Source organism: Mchenga conophoros, linkage group LG6 (genome assembly GCF_057382185.1).
Source record: "Mchenga conophoros isolate Kocher_MC1m ecotype Shallow Benthic linkage group LG6, M_conophoros_male_GT1.1, whole genome shotgun sequence".
Lineage (NCBI taxonomy): Eukaryota > Metazoa > Chordata > Actinopteri > Cichliformes > Cichlidae > Mchenga > Mchenga conophoros.
In genome coordinates this window covers 27089988-27113851 of record NC_140531.1, presented here as the reverse complement: position 1 = coordinate 27113851, position 23864 = coordinate 27089988, and the positions used below count along the sequence as shown (strand labels likewise).

At 40.0% G+C, this 23864-nt stretch overlaps 1 protein-coding gene across 3 annotated transcripts in view; it reads left to right on the top strand.

The window, feature by feature from the left end:
- LOC146572777 (phospholipid phosphatase-related protein type 5-like) overlaps window positions 1–23864 on the top strand; it is a 64956-nt gene that overhangs the window by 9180 nt on the left and 31912 nt on the right. For all 3 annotated transcript variants that reach the window (XM_085277171.1, XM_085277173.1, XM_085277172.1), the window contains exon 3: window positions 17571–17759. In XM_085277171.1, the coding sequence (XP_085133297.1) occupies window positions 17571–17759 (189 nt within the window). The remainder of the gene's footprint in view (window positions 1–17570; window positions 17760–23864) is intronic.

Here is a 23864-nt window from a genome sequence, read left to right as displayed (position 1 = left end):
ACTTTAATGACTGTATGTGCACCTGAATGAATCTGCGTGCATTACAGTAGTTTAATAAAGAGCGTTTTAAAATTAAATTCCCCCCTCTGCTGCATTCAGACTAAAGCAGCTTGCTGTAGCATAGCTCCCCCCGGAGGGCACACTCTCCTTTGTTGTTACATTAGCATCTCATTACCCATTTCTTTTCAATCCAAACGCCCAGTCTTATTTCCCTTCCGCTCTTGTGATCGTGTTGCCGATTCCCTCTCTCATTTCCCGCACAATCTAACTGTCTATCTATCACTGTCTGCCGCTCTATCTCTTTTATTCCTTCCTTATAATTTTATTTATGGCGATGGCCCTTTTCCTCTTACTCAGTCAGTCTCTGTCAGTTCGTCACTCCTTTTTTTTTTATAAAGGCCTGTCTACCACATCTCACCGCGCTTGTCTGTATTTCTCTTCCCCTGTGATCGTGCTTGTGTCGCCCCCCCTTTAGTGATTGTTTTTTCCCTCTCTCTCTCCCTCTGCTTGATTAAAATGTGAGAACTGGCCCTATCACTTTCCTGTTAAAACAAGAAAGCGTTTACACCATTTTCCTTTAAACTGCATGTGATGAAAACAACATAATGGACAGCAGATTAGTCGTCCTCCTTCGCCGCTCTATCTCTCCGTCCTTGCTGCTCTCTTTTGTTTTTGCTTCATGCTGCTTCTGCAGCTGTGAAGCCACACAAGAGGCTGGTCTGGGGCCTAACAGAGGCACGGCTTCAAAGGATCCTCTTTAAAAAGTCATTTTGATACGACTGGCTCCTGACTTGCTTTAGACACTGGTGGGTGGGAGGAGGGCTGTTCTTTGGTGTGATCTAGGCCAGGCGGGCCTACTGTGAAAATCTGTACTGAAGTCGAGTTACATAGTATCGAAGTAGGAGTGACTATAAATTGACTGTTCTCACTGCAGCCGTCAAATAGTAGTGTTGTATCAGCTGCAACAATAGTAAAATATGATAATTATTACTGTCAACTGTTAATGTGCTGTGGTTATTAATTCATGGCACACAGCTTGTGAAGCGTACGCGCGGGCTTTCCAGCTTTACTTTTCGGCCAGCTCGGGCTCGCTAAGCTTCCTCCTCTTCGCTCCTTCCTCACGCCTCGTTGGCTGCGTCCTCCTGTGGCATAGCAACTTCTGTAAAATAAACAGACTGCTCAGCATCAGACCACATAATATTTCAGGTCTGCAGCTTATGCTGTCTGATGATACTCTGAGGTGTTAGTTCATGTCAGCTTGCAGCTCTCATAGCTGAGCTTTTCTGTACATACACCAGTACGTGTTTGCTTAGTAATTTTTTAATAGTCAGTAATATTCATAATACAGTAATACTCGTGGCCATTGATCAGTGGGCTTTGATCAGTGGTTGTTGATCAATGGTCATGAGATTTGCATAATTAGGATTAAGGAACTGACCTCCCAGCCCATTGTTCCTTCACTTGGCTGATTTCAGTCATTATGCAATGTACTGTTTATAAGATTGGGGAAACCTGCAGTCAGTTGAGACTGAAGAAGTCACTTGGATGAGTGACGAAACGTTTCTCCCACAAAACGCTACGTCCAGATGAACAGAATCAACTTTTGGAAGGTCAGTAATACATTCAAAGGCCATCTATTTATATACATCTTGCTAATAGCCAATTGAAACTCTATTGCTTTCAAATTTGCCTTAATTCTTCATGGAATAGATTCAACAAGGTGCTGAAAACAGTCCTCAGAGATTTTGGTCCATGTCCACATGGCAACATCATAGTTGGCTGCACACCCACGATGATCTCCTGTTCTACCACATCCCAAGGTCTTCTGTTTGATTGAGATCTGGTGACTGTGGAGGTCTTTTGAGTCCAGGGAAATTATTGTTGTGTTCAAGAAACCAGTTTGAGAAGCTCAGTCCATCACTAGATGGACATAGTTTGATGTGTTGGACATGGTGGGCATCAATACTCAGGTCGGGTGTGGTGTTTAACAATGCTCAGTTGGTGTGGCAAGAAAAGAATTCTCCCGCACAATTACACCATCACCATCCTGAACCACTGATACAAGACATGTTTTAATGTGGTTTACATCAAATTCTGACCCAACGATTTAATTGTTCCATCAGAAATTTGGTCTGGACAGGGCAACATTTTTCCAGCCTTCTATTTTCCAATTTTGGTGACCTCATGTGAATTGTAGCATCAGCTTTCTGTTCTTAGCTCATAGGAGTGACATGCGGTGTGGTCTTCCGCTGCTGTAAATGGAAAATGGCCTGTATTTGTGTAGCGCTTTACTTAGTCCCTAAGGACCCTGAAGTGCTTTACACTACATTCAGTCATTCACCCGTTCACACACACATTCACACACTGGTGATGGCAAGCTACATTGTAGCAACAGCTGCCCTGGGGTGCACTGCTGTAGCCCATCTTCTTCGAGGTTTGACATTCTGTGTTGATTCTCTTCTGGACGCCGAGTTTGTAACAAGTTACCGTTGCGTTCTTGTCAACTCAAAGGAGTCTGCTAATTCTCCTCTGGCATAATCAAAGCATCTGTGCCCAGAGAACTGATTTCTCTGGACCATTCTCATTAAACCACCGCCCATTAGGCAACAACAATCTTGCCAAATCCAAAGTCAAATTTAAAGAGGTCAGTGAGGCTATTTATTAAAACTCTGAAGTTTTAATAAATAGGTGCATTTATATGCAACTGTAATAATTTACATCCTCAATCCTAAAACATACTGAGGATATCTTGCAAGTCACAAATTTTCTTGATACTGAAAGTTCAAAACATTCACAGATGTCTTTGCTTTTCCTTTCTAGCGAAACAGTTTTCACTTCTAGCATCCAAAGCAAGACAAAAGTTTTAATATTTAGGCTCTTGGTTGGTTAAGCACTGCTGTTTTTACGCTTCAGTTTGTTTACATGCATTGGGGAGTGTTCGTGCATATGTAAAAAAGTTGTGCAAAGCCTTTTTGTGTCTCAGAGGGAGCTGCGTGAAATGACTTGTCTGAAGTGATGTCACTGAGCCGGTTGTTGTTTGAGTGCGACAAGAATGAAAAATTTAAATCTCTGAATCTGCTGCATCTGTTTTGATCCTTTGTCCATCTCTGACAGTGTTACAATGCAGTGCTAAAACAGTGGAGTGCTCGCCTAATCATAATTTAGATCTCTGGTCTCAAAAAGACTTGCTCCTTCTGATATTTTCAGTATTCAGAAAAATAGAGACACTGAACACATTCCAAATACATGGTTTCATCCCTTTTAGAAACACAGAGCATAAATATCACCATAATTTCTGGGGGCAGTACTGATCCTGACAAAGACAGAGCAAACTTCTGTTTTGTTTTGTCCATCTTGTTGGATTCAGCCCCGGCATCAGTTTGCTTCTTAATATGTTATGTTATTCAGGACAGACACAAATCTAGCATCTTTTTATCGTTTCAGGTTTTAAAAACAAGTTCTCTAGCCTAGCCTAGTTTGCTTTAATAATAAACAGTGTTGCTAATACATCAGACCAACACTTGCCTCCACCAAAGCCTTCTCCTTACATGCGCTCACTTCATCCACAGTCCCTGCTGGGTATGATATCATCTCAGTACATCTTCTACCTTCAGGCAACGTGCTTGATATATCATTTGCTTTTTTCTAAATATTTCTTTTTGGTTCATTTGTGCTAGGAAGAAGAAACACAATATTTTCTCAGATACAAAGTAATAAACATGACTAGGCTCTATTGCAGCAGCTTTGCATGATTCCCAGTTCAAAACAATCCCTGTTTAACCTGTACTGAAGTCTTGCCTGAAACAAGCCACTTTAGCTTCTCGTCTTTTAAGGTCTCCATCAACGATTGGTTGATCAGTCCCTCTTAGATTGGCAAAGGTTGGCAAATAATTGCCTTCTAATTTATAAATGCAGACAGATTGCCCAGCCTTTGCAACTGACCTAATCCAGTCTGCACCACTGAGTGCAAATCATCTGTGACAGGCATCTGCGTAAAAGGGGACCTGACTCAATTTGTTGCCCACTGGTTTTGCTCCTATGTCAAACCATGTCGTTCGCCTATGTCATTTTGCAGTTAAACTATTTGTGGAGGAATTTCTGAAGTTTTCAGCTATATGAGGTTCTGTCTGAATCTCTTTGTGTATGTAGACGGAAACAGATTTGGAACAGACAGCAACAAATTTGCAATTTTCAACCATTTCTCATAGTTATTCACTGTATTTTAAAAACAGATTGCAAGTAATTGCCACCTTGACCCATTTAATTGTAAACTGACATCAGACTGTCTCTGTGTTATCGCTGTCATCACCAAAGCTGCTTTGAAGACCGCATTTCAAAGGTAACAATATCGCCAGATCACAAGTCACAATTCTTTTGGTCCAACCACAGTTTTCCTTATGACTGTAGAATAACCCAGTTTTCTTCTGATTGGTTGGTTTACGAGTCAGAGCTGTGTGCTTGAGATGGCCATCTCATCTATTGCTGTCAGTTTATATATGACAGAAATTAAAAAGAGCATAGAGGGTCCCCATTACCTTTTCCATTAGTGTTCCTTTTCATATGTGCTTTCAGTCCAGCTTTACTTAAATTAAAACGCTCCGGTAGATTAAACGTTATTGCTAAAGTACTGTACATCCCCGTAAGTCGTTTTGTAATAGTGCTAATGATTGCCATTAACTTCTTTTTAACTTTGTTATGATCCATTTATTCACAATCAACATTTCCTCATGCCACAAAGGAAAGATAAGAAAAAAATTAATTCAGTTTCATAACATCTCTGAGCACATTACCTTTACACTAGAGCGTCATAGTTTCCTGGTAATTTTTGGGTGATGAAAAAGTGCCTGCACAGATTAATTTTTTTTTTATGTCCCCTCCCTCCTCAAGACACACACATACTCCCATGAAGACACTGTAACAGTTCATTGGCACATCATTCTCTCCCTAGTTCGCTCCTCATTATCTCTCTGACTCCATGAATAGCACCTGCCCGCCTGTCTGCTGCTCTGGGATTTCTCAATATTCTGGGTGGATGTTTGAAACACTTGTTAGCTGCGCTGCTTCCCACCTTTTATCCCTTTAGGGAGGGAGGAAGAAAGGGATGTGGGGGGGGGGGGGGGGGGGGGGGGGTGATAGAGATCCTGTACTGTATGGATATCACAATATACTGTAGGTCCCTGTCATCTGCAGGTAATCAGTAGAGTAGCTGAATATCTGGCCAGCGGCATCAGAGCTAACTGTTTTAGAAATAGAACAACAAGATGCTGGAATGAGACTTTCAATAAAATCTGTATCTAAGATATAGTCTTTACAAACGCTTCCTTCTATTCATGTTACATGTAATTACAGGAGTCAGATATAGAGGTTGGCTCTCAGTGCTGGTTATCCATGTAGCTCTAAATAGATTCGGCTTAAATTCTAAATTGTACACACTTTTTCCAGAACACGTTAAAATCAAGTTAGATTTAAATTATTCTGCAAAAGTGCTGTTTTTTTAAAGGCTGAAGTAACAATAGAAAAGGGGGATGCATGTCAAATAACTGTTTATTTAAAAAAAAAAAAAAAAAAAGCAAATACATGTGTATATTCATAAGCAAGATAGCGTTGGCATAAAAACCTTTAACTGCACTGTAGGCTTTTATTCTGGCAGCGTGTTTGTGCGAGTGAGCCTCTTCCTTTTATTCCTCCCTGTTTGTAAGATGCGGGGGCATGTGTGCTTGAGGACTGGGGATTTCATACAATTATGTGATTGTTCTTTGGTGTGTAGCAGTGAACATTTAAACGCACTATTCATGGATATGTAGTCCACTGGCACGAGGAAGCTCTAAATGCATTTGTTTGCTATGGGGAGAGAAAGAGAGAGACGGGGGTGAGGGAGCCAGTGAGAGACTGTGGACACAGAGAGACAAAGATGTTTTGACAGTGAGGATGATTGAGAGACATAAAAGGAAATGCAGCGAGAAGGGGAGACACAGAAAGCGTGGGTTTGAAAATTATTGAGGAAAGATGTTTTTGACAGATGACGGGGAAGGGGGGGGGGGGGGGGGGCGATTTTAAGATAAATAAACCCATAAGAGAAACAAAAGCACTGGGAGAAAAGAGAGAGAGAGAGAGAGAGAGAGAGACAGGGAAAAGAGTGGAGGACATGTGGGTGCCCCCCCACCTCGCCACAAAAAACTGAACGCCTGCTTTGATCCTCTTCATTTCCCTTGTTCCCTTTTTGTATTTTACCTCACTCTCCACTTCACCCTCTTTCACTCTCTCATATATCCTCATTTACTCTCTTGCACCTCCTCTCCCCTGTTTTCCCCTCCTCCCCGCTTCCACTCCTAGTTTTATTTCCCAGCGGCTTTGCCCGGCCGCACTCTGTGATGTACTAATGTCTCATTAACTCTTTTATCTGTCTGTTTATCTTCTTCCACTTCCACTAACCCTAACCCTCTGCTGCTTCTCCCAGTGCTCTCTTAAAGGCTCTATCCCTCTGGCTTGACCAAGGTTTTCCATCTAATCCATCTTGTAGTCCTCTTGCTCAGTGTGTTGTAATACAACCCAGTGACACCAGGCGGCAGTCAAGGCCATTTATTTGCTTGTTATCCATGCTGATTATGATTTCCTTTAGTGAGTTTTTTTTTTTTTTTTTACTTTGTTATCTCATATAATCACACTCATCTATTTAACAAATATGTTTTTAAGGGGCAGTGTCCCTGCGATGCATCGTATTGGTGCTCTACTTGAGCTGTTTCTGTCCCAGAGGCTGCATGCGCCCAACACCTTTGCTTTTTTTTATCTGGAAATCTGCTGAATCTCATAGAGACGCACAGATCGAGATCTCAGCCGCTGTAAAATATTTAGTGGCTCCGATCACGTGAGCGAGTAATCATGTGGCTCATCAGGAAAACAGGAGAGGTGTTGCTGCCTCGTCTCACTCTAATTTAGGTGAAATGTTTTCAGTGAGGCTCTGTGATGTGTGTTGTAACTCTGAAGTCAACTGAAGCCATGCAAATATAAAAAGCGTTTCAGCTGAAGATGCCAGCTTTTGGTTTAGAGGTTAATTTGTGTGGATGTGTTTTTAATTGTGGCTGATTAATGTTGGCACATTAAAAAAAACAGAACATTTAGCTGTTTAGTAACATATAATAAGAAGAAGGTTAAACATTTTGCAGCCACTTTATGAGAAACACCTTCACAGGCTAATGTGTGCCAGAGATCATAATCATTTGTTTTTGGTGACATTATTAAAATATGTTCATTCAGTTATATTATGTATATAACTGTGGTCGAGGTTAAAGGAGGTATTATTGAGGACCTAATGTATTTAACAATTCAATGAAAGATTAAAGGAACAGCACAACAAAGAATCAAGATAATAATTTCCTTATTAACTAAATTTACATATTTTTCTTCTGCCCTGTTGTGATGTTCATTCACACAGACTGCTTTGGTGTGGGTTGTCTGGTTTTGCAGGTATCTGCTGCAAAAATGTTTGCTTTCTCTTTAATATAATAGAACTAAATGATAATTGTACCGTGATATGTTTCATTTAGAAACAGTTATCTGTCTGCATCTGCCAGTTAAAAGAAGCCAATATTACCAGTCAGCTGAGGGAGGCAGTCAGAGGACAAATGTAAGTAAATTTGATTATGGGTTAAACTTTCCCTTTAAAAGCATACATTGTGATGTAAAACTCTTGCACTACCCCTCATTTATTTATATGAAGCTAGGAAAATAGAAAATGTATGTAGCAAGTTAGTGAAACAGGTGCTTAGATGCATACTTTATATAAGACAAAAACAGATTTTTTATCATTTTAACAAGCTTGAAATTAAATATTTGATGTCTTTTTTCTCCAACACAGCCTTAACTCTATTGGGAAAGCTTTCTTCTTATTTCTTTAAATAGTCTTCAGGAATAATTCTCCACGTTTCTTGGAGGTGATTCAAAGCTCTTCTTTGGATGTTGGCTGCTGTTCTGTTCTCTGTCAAGATGATCTCACACTGCTTCAGTAATGTTGAGGTCTGGGCTCTGGGAAGGCCAATCCATGATTGATAGTGTTTCATTGTGTGTTTTGGATCATTGTCATGCTAACAAATGAAGCTGTTGACAGTCAGATGCTTTTCAGCTGATATTGCATGATGGATCAAGATCTGCTTGTACTTTTCTGCATTCATAATTCATCAGTTTTTAACGTCTCCAACACCACTGCCTGAGAAGCAGCCAGAAACTATGACAAAGCCTCCACTGTGTTTTACAGATAGACACTCACTTCTGCCGTCTTCTGTATATATGGATATGTTGATGACGACAATTTTCAGCTTTAAAAGATCTGTGACTGCTGATTTTTTTTCTTGAGTAATTTGCCATACCTCAGCCTTTTCTCCCTGCTTCCCTTCCTTAACAAGGGATGCCCACCCTTCCACTAAAACCATTTCTGATGAGGCTTCAGTCAACAGTAGAGATAAATATTTCAGGTCCTGTGTCAGGTCTTTGCTGGATTTCTTTTCCTATTTCTTAAGGACATGACTTCCAGATGCTGTTTATCTGCTGCAGATAGCTTTTTAGGCCTGCCAAGGACACACTGCACAATGTGCTGAGATTTGCCAAGTTTGCAGCTAATAGCTATTTGGGAATCACCTTGTTAGTGCAAAAATACTATTATATGCCTGTCAAACTGTGTTATGTTTGGCATTTTTTGTAGATTCGTTTAAATAATTGGGAACAAATGCTGTGTTTTTGCAACAGGCTGCTAAGTTTTCTGTTATTTGGAGATCCAATACTACTTCATCCTTCCAGTTAGGGGGCTTTTTCATGCTTGAATGATTCATGGGTCAGTGATAAATGACATAAAAACTACAGCCTGGACTGAAAATTAGTGGGGAAAAAGCATTCAGTTAGAAAGCCTAGAGAACTAAGAGCACATTAAAACAATTACAATAAAGTCTGGCTCCTTGGAAGCAAAGGAATTAGACTTTTCCAAAGTAGATTTTATTGCAGAACATTTACATCAGGTGCAACTAATACGCATGACTCAAAAAAATTAAAAACAACATAACTAATTTATATAAATGAAGTTTCAAATGTGCAAAACCATACTTAAATATAGAAAATTATCTCTTAAATGTAGGCTTACCCAGCCTCACCCGTGCTCATTATGACTCAGTTATAGTATAGAGTGTATATTCATTTAAAAATACTGCAGACCTGCTGTTAGCAAAAAGCAGCAGCATGCCTCCAGTTCATCCTGAGCCCTGTGACATTTGTCTTCTTGCAGCAGGACGCTGTCATCTCGTCACCAGCCTCCATCCACACATTCTCACCTCCTGTAAACATGTTTGACTTTAGCAGTTGACTTTTCTGCCATCTGGCTGCTCCACACAGGCCGACGGTAGACATGCAGCAGTTATATGCGAACTCACAGTTTGGCCCCAGGAGACATTAGTGATGCCCACTCTATTTTCACCTCTAGTTTCCCTACCCATAATGCACCATTATTGTCACATTTCATTTCCCCCTTTCCAGTTAAAGGGCTTTTAGGGGAAGGAGATTTTCCTCATTTTCTGTCACGAGTCCCATATTAGTCTCTTTGATTTCTTGCTTTTTCTCCCTTTGAAGTGCAGAGGTGTAAGCATTAAGTCTTAATTACATGGTCTGATAAGTGATTTCAGTTTACTGGGTCAGATGGAAAGAGGTCAAGCTCTTGAATCTTTTGCAATTTACAAATCTGATTTAATCCCATGGCTAAATTTATCCTGACAGATTTTAGTATCTAAATCAAATTGGGTTTTATTGCATAACAGTGCAATCCCTTTTTTTCATCATCATTTCTGCTGGCAACATTGTTCCAGATTCTGAAGCAGCAGGCTAGAAATAACAAATCTATGTGATTCATAAACAGGGATGCCAATTCCTGGCTGTGCTATGATATTTACTGTACAGTACAGTACGGCTGTACGTTCTTATTTCAAAGATTTACAAGCATATAGTTGTGTTTGCATGACAGTAAGCCTTTCAAACCTCAGTGTCCACCAAGACTTAAAAAATGCATGAAATATTTAGTTTCGTCATATTTGAATTTTTTTTTAAAATATGTGAACAGAAGCCATTGTCTTATTTCCTGTCGTTGAACTGGCATTCAATGTTTCGAGGCTTTAGTGTTTTATCCTTTATAGTCTTTGAAAGATTAATTTCACATCTCTTGAAACAGACTGACAGAGCAGTGAAAGGAACACGCTTTGTGGCATAAAACCAACTGCTAATTTTCACATTCAGAGAAGATAACAAGCAAATTTATTTAGACCCTTTTTTGTGATAACATATGTGATAGCCACAGACTTTCTCTGCCCTCTTGACACTATGATTATGTGGATTCATTTCTTATAGAATATATATAATACACAGTAAACCAGCAACTTGTCACTCTACTCTTGGCACACTATCATTAGAATAGAATAGAATAGAATAAAATGCCTTTATTGTCACTATACAGTTGTACAATGAGATACAGAGCATCTCCTACTCAGTGTAAACATGCTGGGGGGGGGGGGGGTACAGTTCTGCAGCGCTATATACATATGGACAGTATTAACATAGAGAAAAAGATATATATATATACATATAATGTACAAATATGCAAGCCGTTTAAAAAAAAAAAGTAATATGTAATAAATAGTGTTGTGTATATACAGTTGAGTTATTGCACATAGAATTGGTATTGCACAGTGGTGGTCCATAGAGGAAGTGGGAATAAAAAAATTTGGGGGGGGGCTGTGTTATCGGTGCATGTGTGAGTTCAGGTCAGTTATGGCTTTGGGGAAGAAACTGTTTTTGAGTCTGTGGGTTTTTGTGCTGATGCACCTGTAGCGCTTCCCTCAGGGAAGCGCTACAGGTGCTTACACATTACTTTACTTTATCCCCTTCAGAAAGTAAATCATTCTACTTATGCATCACTCTTATTTACCACCTGAGTGATGTTGGTTTGCTTAGCAATTCATAATATTAACATTAAACCTTACGTATTGCTAAATATCCGCACAAATGCTTGTGCACAAATACTCTGAAAATAAGACGAGGATACACAAGGTCATCCTTTTAGTGTTGTTCTACTGAGCCACCAGCAGACCTGATAAAAGCAAACACAAAGAGCACTTCAAAATGCTGTGTCAACAGTGCTCATATTAAAGAGAAGGGCAACATTTACTGTACTATTTTCAATTCCGCGAGCCTGTTCATCTCTGCTTCGGTGACCTGTTGAAAATTCAGGCTCTGGCTGCTTGGTTGGGGCTGGCACACATTTGAGCATCTCTTTGGACTTTGAGGTCTATCATTACTGGCTTTGTGTTGTCATGTATTTGCAGTTTTTTGGAGACATTTCATGTTTACAGCAGTGAGTTGTTGTCGCTCACCCATTCTGCACTCTACCGTCACATTTCTTAAAATGAAAGTGAATTAATTTGAATTTTTGTCTTATCCTCCACATGATAGTTGTTGTTCTTGAAGGCGTGCAAAAATTACATATTTTATTGTTTGATTAGGAGGACTTTTGTGTGAATGCAGCTCTTAAGCCTGGTTCTGTCTGTGTTTCATTACAATTTCACCATGCTTTATTTCTATTTCCAGGCGAGTTTCCCAAATAGCCTCTAAAGAATTTAACAAAGAGCTGATAAATTACTAAGAGAAACATCGAACATTTACAAGTAGCAGATATAAATCTAGTGCAAGATACATTTTAACAAAAAATTTAAGTATGCTACTTTAAAAAATTTTAAAAAAGGAAATAAAACATTTTGTTTTATTTTGTATGTGAGAATTAGGCGGAGGTCTTATGTGTGTACACCCTGAACAAAAATGAGGACAGAATTGAAAGGGGAAGGTGTGGACCATCTGGTGAGCACTCCTTTAAGTGGGACAAACAGGTGGACCGACTGGATTCAAAGGGTGCCAGAGTCGCGACGTATTGGGGCAATAAAGAAGACATTTATTTTCAGTGGCTGCAAGGAAGACTTACTGTGTAAAAAATCAAAATTTAAGCACTTCTACTGGTTACTATTGTAGCAAAGATGTTAATGAATTTACAACGGCAGTATCCTGGTTAAAGAGCATGTGTGAAGATGACTTGTGACAGAATGACATTTGGCTTGCCATAGCCCTTCATTACCACCCTTACTAACTTTAATTCATCAGTGCTGTTCATGATGCTTTAGAAATAATTTTATGCAAATTAATATTCCAAGGTGACTTGTGCAGGATGTTCCTCGATGCTAATTAGAAACCATCAACTTGAAGTTGCTTTGACCTTTACAGATATTACGGCAAACTGGCAGTGCCTGCGGAATATGCAGGGATTTGGTTTCTTGTTTGTGTGTAATAAAGATGGATTAAATGTTATATATCACCTCTGAATTTGTAATCAGTAGGAATACTATGTATATTTCCTGTTTTTACCAAGTTAACGAACTTTAATTACTCAAGAATTTCAATCTGTCCAAATGCAGAACTTTTAGCCAGTTTTAGAAACTGGGGAGTGGTTTAGCAGAGACCAAGAGCTTTTGACCCCAACCCAGTCCACAAAGCACACGACCTCTTTGGCTGCTCTTGCTGCTGAATGGCCCAGAGGAGGATGGGCCTATGCAGGTTGCTCTGGCTTAGTCCTTAAAGGGCCCCATGGACTAAGGTTTGGACACCTGGTGGTCGTGAGTGAGCTCCTCCCTAATACCCTGGGTGGGTATTAGGTATCATTTTGAATTGCACTTAGTCTGGCCTCTCAATCAGAATACATTTTGTTTTGGGAAATCTTACCAGGGGCAAGTTGCCTTAGACAGTATAGCTGCTGGGATTACTTGGGCTTCAAACCCCCCTTACATCATGCCCCCTAGGTGAGATGCTTCAGGCTTCAGTCATATTCAGGACCAAGGACACTGGAGAGACTGGCTTGTGAACACCTTGATATACCCCCTTCATACACACACACACACACACACACACACACACACACGCACACACACACACACACACACACACACACACACACACACACACACAAAGCCAGGAAAGTAAGGGGATAGGTAGGTCCAGAGCCGTTGAAGTGTTGAAATCCCGTAAGGCTTGCAATGATCTACTTTGACTTTCTCGTGAAAATTACCCCCCATTTGAATGTTCTGACTACAAGCAAACATGATGCTTAATTCTTATAGTACACGATGTATAAGTCTGATGGGACATATAGTACACAAACACTGACGGTTGCATAGAGCAAAAGTAGATACCAAAATGACGCGTAATCTCCCAGGGAGGTTTTCTGCGGTTGTTTTCAAACGTTTTTTAAACTTTGATGGTTGTTCGCAGACCTCCCTCGCTCTCTTTCTCCCACTATCTACACCTCCCTGCCTCAAGCCTTCTGTTGCTCGGGCAGAAGAGAGAAATGGATGATGGAAAGAAATGTTCAACACAGCGTATCTGTGTCAGAGTTCCTGCTCAGACATGGGAATGCACCCACATGCCCACAGACACTCACGGAAACACACCCACATACTGAAACACAAACACACACACAAAGCTCATGTAAAGGGAAACGAAAAAACCATGGAGGAATAAGTTGCTTGATATTATTGGTGTATATATAAACTACAGGCTGTGTGTGTTTTTTAAAGATTTCGCTCGAATGGCCTACGTGATGATGCTCTCTTCATTTGGGACCCTCAGTGAAACGTCTCCCATAAACAGAGTTATGTAGATTACGTCTGCATATTGCCAACAGGAACAGATCAATTATTTGATCTTGTTGCTCATGAAGGGAATCCATTCATTGAAATTCAATAACTGTTTACAAAAACACTGAAGAGAAACGTGTAGACTTGCAGATCAGACAGCAGAGCTGGGTGTGTAATGAATGTTTAAATTAGGTCACCCTCTCCATCCCATCTTCAGTGCTCCTTTCTGTGTAATAAAGCAGAATAGTATCTAAGACATAACAAGCCTCCCCTTCCCATAGCATTAATCCGTGTGGGCTCTCTGTTTTCTGAAGAGCATAAACGTGTTGGAGGACGTTTCTCAGTGTTATGTCACTTTTCCAGCCATCTGCCACTGTGAAACCTTTCTCTTTTGGTGCTGTAAAAGAAGATGAAGCTCCTTCAGCACATCTCTTCATTTCAAATGAATAAATGCAAGTCTGCTTGACATTGTCGCATAAACTGAAATAGCATTTTAGAAGCTTTCGGTTAAAAGCACTCAACATGTTAAGCATCTTTTGCTCTGTGTGTAGTTGAAGTTACATTATATGCAGGAAGTTAAAGCAAGAGTTTTGTAGATGGCATGTTTGCCTTGCCAGGTGACTCCCTGAAGTCTTTACACAACAGCGAGTTTGCTCAACAGTCAGCTGAGACTGCGGGAATCCACAGCACTCATTAACTGGTCTCCAAGATGTTGCTACAGCCAGCACATTTACAAGTGACTAACTTCTCAAAGACATGTGCAAGGTGCCCATCAGTGTCTATGGCACGATGCATGGGGTTATATACACAGTGAGTAGTAGCTTTTAGGGTTTATGTTTATGTGAAGTAAAACTAAATAAGTGAATCAGAAAGTAAAAATAAAGGACTTTGTGTAAAATCCAGTATTTTGTCAACCCATCTGTCCACCACAGCATCCTGTCTACATGTTACACTTGTGTGAAAGTCACACTTAATGTGAGTTTCTCCTTTTCTCTGAGTTGCAAGGATCGTGAAGATGAAATATATATGAACTACATGAAGTATAAGTTTTAATAAAACTGCTTTTCTTGAAATGGCAGAGAGCCTGTTCACTTAGTAATCCCATTGCACCAAATTTGGCTGCATTTCAACTTCAGGGAAGACTACATTTACTGGAGCTCCATAAAACCCCATTTATTATGGACTATCTCCATAATCAATAAATATATTTGAGATTTGGGCTTCCTGCCTGATTTTCTTTTAAACCTACACTATTGATATCACTAATATGACAGCAGTTCAGCAGTTTACTTTTACGGCAACATGAGGTATTGCGTAAGAATGTACCCAGACCCCATTTTGTTCATTAACACCACCTGATAGATGAATGAAAGAAGGCGTGCCATTTTTCTTTTAAGCACACCAACTTTGATCACTTACGTGCATTTAAAACCTCTGGTAGTAGATCTCATGGTAAGCTAGAAAACTGAGCTTTGTAACATGTTTTATGCTGCGAGAAAAGAGAAAAGTCCAGTAATCCAAACAGAGATGTAATGAAGAAACACAGTGAAACTCACCAGTTCGACACAACAAGGAACATGGGAAAACTGAAAGCTTAAATATGTAATGAGGGGAGGTCCTTTTCCATCAGGTGGAGAGCAGCTAAAAATATGAGGGCAGTGTTAGCCAAGGAGTACAAAACTCAAGCGTAGCGGTTAACGTCATTTATTTACAATAACACAAGAGAAGAGCATTTCAAAAAATGGAAAAACTAACGGCGAGCTAGATGTCCCTTTTATACAGACGACATGCAGAAGTCTTGAAACACATGCTCTAGCACCAAACATCACAGAAGTCACTCTTCACCAGTCGTATCACACTGGGAAAGGCCTTCTTACTGGTTCCAACTCCTCCACTACATCCAGCACCAGTTCCACAGACAATTCCAGGGCCAATCTCATTGGCATCCATCTGGCCAATCCATCCTGTTGCTCTTGTGAAGCTCTGCCATCTTCATGCTTGTGCCACCTCTGCATATGCTCTGTGCCACCTCTGTCTGACTGCCCTCACCTCCCATCTTTTATGCAGCACTAGCAGGTGCAGATAATTTTTTTTGATTAAGGTGTGGGTAGGAAGTAAAAGAAAAACTTCAGAATAAAAGCATGCATGCAAAATGTATACAAAAAACATGGTATAAACTAAACCACTAAAAAACACAGAATAAAACATTAAAACTACTCCTACCCCAAAACAAATACAGACAAGGTAACAGGGATAGAGGACACAGCGGGGGGAAACAAGACATGGGTTAATTGAATAGAAAAAAAAAACACAAGGGGAAGAAAAAGTGATAACGTCCCACAAAACCAAACAGACAAAAAAAAAACAGGAAGTAACTAAACACCAAGCACACATAGAGACTTAACAAGACATAGATGAGGCAGCATAACTGAAATGTAACCAACCGGAAAACTCTGAAGTCCAGCACATAATCAAAAACAAACAAACCTAGGAAATCATTAATAAGCTGTAATAATTATTAACTCTCAGCTGGGGTCCTTTCTTAAGATCTGCTTTGACTTATGATGTAGTACTCTTGTTGTTGTGGTTGAAAACCAAGGATCTCATCACATGATTAATTTGTTCATTTATATTTTGTTAATGTGCAAATGCTAAATAGTAAAACTTTCTTCAAGTAAAATAAGAAATTGTTAGTGACAGCCACAAAAACCGCTACAATTTGCTCCTTGTCTCACTGTCCCTGAAGCTGCAAACCAGCTCAGCCTGCCAGCAGAGGCTCCTCATGTTTTGCTGCTGATAAATTTGTCCTTCGCATACAATGCAAGTCCATCTAGCAAGCATTTAGGCTGCAGCTTAAGAGGAAACTAATCAGCAGCTCTCTATATTTAAACTCACATTTTCCTTTTTCATTTGCAGTTTTTTTTGTTTCGGGCCGATCTGCGAGGGCAAGCTAATATTGCACAAACCTCCAGTTTTCAGTTGCAAATTTACAGGAGCTCGCACTGCAGTCACTTTTTTTTCCTGCAAAGAGCGTCTGTGTGCTGTTTACTGGAGTATAAATGAATAATTAGAACTTGTGCATCTGTCTCATCTTGGGAGAATATCTCGCATTTTTTGATGTGTTCTATGTTTATCATCGCCTCTTCCTGTCTTCTCCCTCACATACATACGATCTGCTTTGAAATGCTTATTTATTATTTATGTTTTAACAGCAATGAAGGTCATATTTTATGCTTCACAGCTCCTGCTTTGCATAAATCTGATATTTTATAAATGTCAGAGTAGCACAAAGTTATGCAGACTCATGTACCCTGTTGCCTGCTCCTTCCTCACTATTCTGCTCTTTTTCACCTCTCTGTGTCTCACCCTCCACTCTCTCTCCTGCCCTTCTTCAGCTCTTCTTCTGTTCCTCCATACAGCTTTTTTTTCTTTGATCGCTCTCCATTTGTTTCTTTACCCTCCCACTCAGCATACTGACACAGCTGAAGGGATCTCTCTCTCTCACACTCTGTCTCCCTCATTGCTCTCATTCTTCTCTCTATCTGTCTTTCTCCTTATTTGCCTCCCTCCGTCTCTATCTTTACCTCCCTCCCTCACTCTCCCTCCTTTCCTCCCTCCCTGTCATCCTCCTCCCTCGCTATCTCTCCATGCACACTTGATTCATTTTACACATTACGGAAGCATCCATCATTTTGCTCTGTGGAGGAAAAATCTCTTCTTTTTTCCCCCTTTTCTTTTAAAAAAAAAAAAAAAAACCCGCAACAGTATTTTCCACTTCTCTTCTTTACGGCTGTCTTCTCTTTCCCAACTCCTACACTCTCCTGTGGATCCAATCCTAAAGCTGGAACCAATATGTTTTATTTTCAGCTGGTCATCATGGCAGGGACCGTTCTGTTGGCGTACTACTTTGAGTACACAGACACGTTCCCCGTGCACATCCAGGGCTTCTTCTGCTTTGACAAAGCTTACTCCAAGCCGTACCCAGGACCAGAAGAAAACAGCAAGGCTCCACCTGTCCTCGTCTACTCTCTCGTCACCGCCATACCCACTGTGACGGTGAGTCTGTTTTCAACTTAAATTTAAAAAAAGATACTTCCACATGTGATCATCCTGCACACATGCACACATATCTTACATGAATATACGTGACAGTCATGCACACAACATTGACCCACAGCATGTGAAATAAACACGCACATGCACATGGACAGTACCTCCTCATCTACACGTGGTGTTTATGGATTAAAACAGGGTAGCGATGTGTAGGTGTGCATCCTCGTGGACTCGCAGCTCTGTTTGTGTGGTTGCGTTCTCTGTAATAACCATGGCAACGGGCACTATATTTGTCCTCCACAGAGCAGTCAGAGATAGCTACAGTGTGCAGAAAGTCTGTCCTTATTTCCACATTGCATTAAAACAGAATAAAACATCACCTCTGAGTGGTCTGACTTATTTAGGTCTGCAAGGCACAGTTTCATTATTTTCACCTGTTACTTCAATATGCATATAGAAGCATCTTCAGTAGCTGAGTAGAATTGAATACTGTCAGTCATAATACAGCAGATCAGACCAATCAGTGTTAAAGTGCTTTCTTTTAGTAATTATCTTTAGGAATTTATCAATTTTCATTGGCACTCAATCAGTTTATAGTGGCTATAATTCATGTAATTACCCCAAGTTAATCACAGCATGCACAGTTTCTCATCAGTAGATTTGAATATCATTAATAATGAAACATTCACATCCTCATCAAAGCTGTGCATCCATGACTTCTGTCTCTTAGGGACTACTTCTTTGATGCCCTACAATTAATTGGCAGTAGGACATGTCTGCCTCGGAAACACATATTAGGGCAGTGCACACATAAAAAAAAATCCTCCACACATACTTTATAAACTTACATATATCATTAGTTGGCCTGTTTTACTTATGTATCACTTGCACATTATTGTGTGTAACTGATATTTAGGTTGTGTGAGACTTTACCACCAGTTTAGGAATCATCCAAAGTTGACATGCATATCACAGATGCACAGGTGGAGCCTAGCGTGTGCTCTAATGCTTGCAGGCTCCAAGCGTCGGGGTACAGAGTGGGAGCAGAGTGGTGTGATTTTGCCTGGAGAAGGGAAGCGGCTTTTTTAAAAGTCAGAGCATCTGTGTTCTCTTTTTCTGGAAGATAACGCTCCATCCCACAAGTCTTTCTTTAGTAACAATGAAAAAGGCAGACATTTTGCAAACTTTTCCCTCAAATTTCACTCAGACTTTTAGCTACAAACACAACTCTAGCTCTTTCAAGTGACCGTGCAAACACTTGTTTTAACAAAGTATCCATATCTCGTGTGTGCGGATTCTATCTTTGATAGCTCAAGATTATTTTCAAATTCACCAGAAATTGTGCAGATTTTTCTTTTTTCCCTTTAACCCCTCTTCTTTTTTGCTGCTCTCTCTTTTCACGTACACTTGCTGCATTGTCTTGCCCAAGTTAAAATATTTATAACAGAACTCTGGAGATTTACGTTTAGTCTCTCCATTAAATGAGGACTGAGATGTTCTGACATCTAGCCCTTAGTGTGACTGAATCTCCAGAAATGCTGACACCTACACTTTCTATAATGAATATAGGAAGTTTTTTTTGTTCCATTAGAGTCCATTTATTTATTAGAATAACCCAAGTGAAAGCCCCAGATTTAAATTTTCTGACTACACAACCCCCCTTCCAGAGCCACTGAAGACATTTTACTGCAGTTTTTGTGAGACGAGAGATACTCCCTTTGATAAACAGTGAAATTTGAGTGCCCCTAGAAATGTCTTTGCATAACTTTGCACAACCTTTCAATGAATCTGTCACATGCAGGAATGTGTTTAGTTTAGTTCTCTGTAAGATAGGCATGTGTTGCACTGACACTCAGGGCAGGTGCTCCTCTGGCTGACACAGCATTTAAGCAGCTAAACAAAATAGTGCACTACTGTAATGAGATTAAATATGTCTGTAATGTAACAAAGAAATGCATTAGTCTTCTTAGATTCAGAGTTTTCATCCTACTTTCTAATCCAAAAATTATGCCACTTGTGTTGCATAACTTCTTCAATTATCTGCATAATGAGGAGATAAGAAAGAGAAAGAAAAGAGAGAAAGAAAACATCATGAGATGCATCAACGTGCGTGAAAAGGCTCTCTCAAGAATGTGATGGCAAAGTGCAAAGCTCTTTGGTATGTCTTTGTTTTCAGGAAAGCATATGCATTGATATGTAAGGATGGCAATTATGTAATAATGGATTTCAGGCGAGGTTGCAGAGCTATGCTAAATAAGTTAATGAGCATTAAAAGATATTTTCTATACGATTAGTAAAGTCATACCTTACATGTCTTTTACAAATTAAAAAGTGATGTTTTATATATATTGTATTGTATTTTGTATCACATATAAAGCCAAATTCTGTTCAGACGAGGACATCACCATTCAAAGTGATATAAAGTTCTGAAATGATGTGCACATCACATTTCTAAGTGCTACATGCTTAATATAATGCACTTTAACTAAACAACTCAGCTGAAGTGAAGTGAGGACCTGCTCAGCGGAATACATTTGTCTTCATCTACACAGATATGTGAGGTCAGACAGTGTCAGAGGCATGACTCAGGAATTCAAATTTCATTTAAATCTCCTCTTACTGGCAATATGCTGAACATTAAATAATTCATCTCACCATTAACATTTTACAGAATGTGTTTCCTACCCTTCAGTACACGTTCCTGGAAATGGCTCTGTTCTTTTCTACTGATCTACTGGAGCAACATACACTCACCCAGTACTTTATTAGGTACACCTCTTCAACTGACTGTTACCTAATCAGCCAATCATATAGTAGAAACTCAATGCATTTAGACGTGTGGACATGGTCGAGACGACCTGCTGAAGTTCAAATAGAGCATCAGAACTGGGGGGAAAAGGGCGACTACAAGCGGGTGATGGTTATTGGTGCCAGACTGGTTGGTCTGAATATTTCAGAAATTGATGATCTACTGGGATTTTCCCACACAAATATTTCTTGAGGTTTATGGGGAATGGTCTGAAAAAAAGTTCTATGAGTGAAAATGCCATGTTGCTATGAGAGGTGAATGGCCAGATTAATTTGAGCTGATAGAAAGGCAACAGTAACTGCCATGTTAACCAGCAGGATTACACAGCATGTCACAAAGCTCACATCATCTCAAACTGATTTCTTGAACACGACAGCGAGTTCACTGGCCTCAGCTCTGCAACTGTGTGATGCTATTGTGTCATTATGAACCAAAGTCTCTGAGGAATGTCTCCAGCGCTTTGTTCAGACTATGCTGCGAGGAATTAAGACAAATAAAATATTTCAAGTTTTCGGCTGTTTTAAGATTAAGATCAACACATCTGTCAGACCTCTGCACTGGTGTGGGACCATGAATTTGTTTTTTTGGGTGCATTTCAGTTTCAGGATCCATTTACTTTTTTTAAAATTAAGCCTTGCTTTTTCTTTTTATCTGTTTATTTAAGCTTGTTTTTTCACCCTGGAATAAATTTTGGCTTCCATTATGGTTTTCTGCAATCGCACCCAAGCAAGGGTGATTGAATGACTAAGGCACTGGACTACAATCAAAAGCTCCATGAGGGTTTTTTTTTTCATAATATAATTATTTATTTTCCATTTGTTTTTCCATCAAGTCCTTCACATATTTTTGTTAGAAAAAATGGTAAGCAATAGCTAGTAGCACACATTAGCCTTGGTGAAAATTTGATTTGCACTGGTTAAAACAGAGTCCACTCCATCTCTCTGACCCAAAAGTCTGTTCTGAAGCTGACTGTGCTGAAAAGCAGTGCAAATCTTGTTAATCTCAAACAACCTGTAAGAACTGAATAGCACACACACCAGATTGTGTGTGAGTGTGTGCAGTACGTGAATGCTGCACAATGCTAAAGGGACACACAGAGAGGAAGTGAGAGGGTGAGTGAAATAAAGGCACTTGTGTGGTACTTGGCAAAAATGCTGTAGGTTTCAGTGCATCAGTGAAGGTAAGTGTGTGGGAGGATGACGGCACACATCTCCTCCGCGGCCACTGAAAATCATTTTTGTGTGTGAAGATAGAAAACGGCGTGTGTGTGTGTGCGCACGCAGTAGTGCTCGGATCTAAGTACTAGTCAGAGTAGCCTCAGGCGATCTCTATGACTTTCCACAACTGCAGATAATTCTGTTTTTACAGACACAGTATTCAGTGCAGAGCATGTAGCATCCCGCGTGTGCAATACATGTAGCAAATGCATTACAGGTGACATTTCAGCACTCATTTTAATCATCACTCAAAGCTGAAAGAGCAAGGTGAAGTGCTATTTGAACCATTTGCTAATTACGTGCATGTGTGTGTGTGTATTTGAGTGTATTTGAGTGAATGGAGACCTTATGTGCACATGTTGATATCACACTGCAATCCACCCAGTGGTAATTGCAGGCTTGGTGTGAGCTTTCACAGCACGTGGACACACACACACGCACACTCACACTCACACACAAGGGTGCGGCAAATGAATGAAGTTTTGAATGCAGAGGTTTATTTCTCCACCTTTTTTATGTGGGTCAGAGGCATAATGCTAAATACCTTTGCCCTTGAGAGCTCCGTTCTAATGCTGCTAAATATAAGCCTCTCAAACTGTGTGAGAAGGCACAGCGAGGGCGCTCTTTGAGAGGAGAGACGCAGAGACAGAACGAGTTCAAAACGCAGCAAATACAAACTACAACATCGAGGCAGAGAAATGGCGAAATGAAAGAAAAGAAAATGAAAAAGAAGTGTTAGGGCAGCCAAAAAAGAAGGAAAGAAGAAACAAGAGGCTCTATTCCAAGTTTGTTTTCTGCTGTCTGTTAAAGCTTGGGAAAAAACCTTCATGCATTATGCAATTCCATGTGACAGAAAGATGGGGATTGGGGCAAACCAGGGATACAGACCACATTATCCAGTCATGCCAGAGTTTATCAAGGGAGAGCTCTTGATGCATGAAAATCTGTATGGTGCTGTTTTTGCCATCACAGGGTCTGAAGTGATGAAGGGGAACAATAGTGGGAGTGGAAGAGGACTGGCGAAAGCAAAGTAGCTTTGAATAAATGCAGCATTCGGGGGAAGGAGATGGTCCTGCTTGTCAGATGTCTGGGTGTTTGCAGATCAGCGTGATGAAGCTGGAGAGACAGGATACAGTGCTTTATTTTTTAATTGTCAATTTCCTTTCTTTTGCTGTTTGATAATTATCTTTTTGTCACAATGAGTTATTTTGAGATATTAAAAGAGCTCCATCAGTGGAGCTTAACACCATAAAATGAAGAAATGGCATAAAAATTTAATGCCTTTCAAGTCTTTTAGTGTCAACTCTTTTGTTTTTGCCACTGTTTGCAATAAAAACAGGAAATTGTTCACAAAATTAAACCTGGATTGTACAGAAAACAACAAATCGCCAGTGCTTATATTTCCAGTCTGTGTGCTGGGACGTATCAGATTAGGACATTTGACAGATGACATCGTGACTACTGGTTAGTATTCTCAATGACAAGGTGGCTATAAAAACAAAAAACCCTGCTGCTTATCATTTCAGAGAACATGATTTTGTCAAATGTAATGTTCTCACACCTCTAATAAGATAGCTTCTCCCTCAGGAAACTATCTTTTTAGAGTTATTTCTGTCAAAGGTGTCGAACACAAAAGCTGAACTCCTTCCCTGCTGATCTTTTTGGGCTCAAAGTCATTAAATGTGCTCTAACCTGTGAACTCTTTAGAAGACGTTTGCTCTCTGTAACCACAAACCAAACTCTTCCTGTAGCCGTCGCATTGAAATGTAATTATTATGTGATTGCAATGTTCAAAATTTGGTGTTTAATCTGGATTCATGTTGTGTTGTCGCCACCTACTGGTGGGCCTGAGTGTGGCGCTTTGTAGTGCGCATGCTTTGGGGTGATGCTCAATTAAGCGCACGTGTCACCAGAGACTGAAGGCTCGAGCCAGAAAGAGAATGCTGGCCTGTGTAAAGGGTGGAAATATAGAAGATATGGACTACAATTGCTCATGAATGTTCAGTAGAAAGGCGCACACGGTATGTTGGTGCATTTACTTTGTGTGTATGTTTTATTTGAGTTGTAATTTTTGTTCTGCTG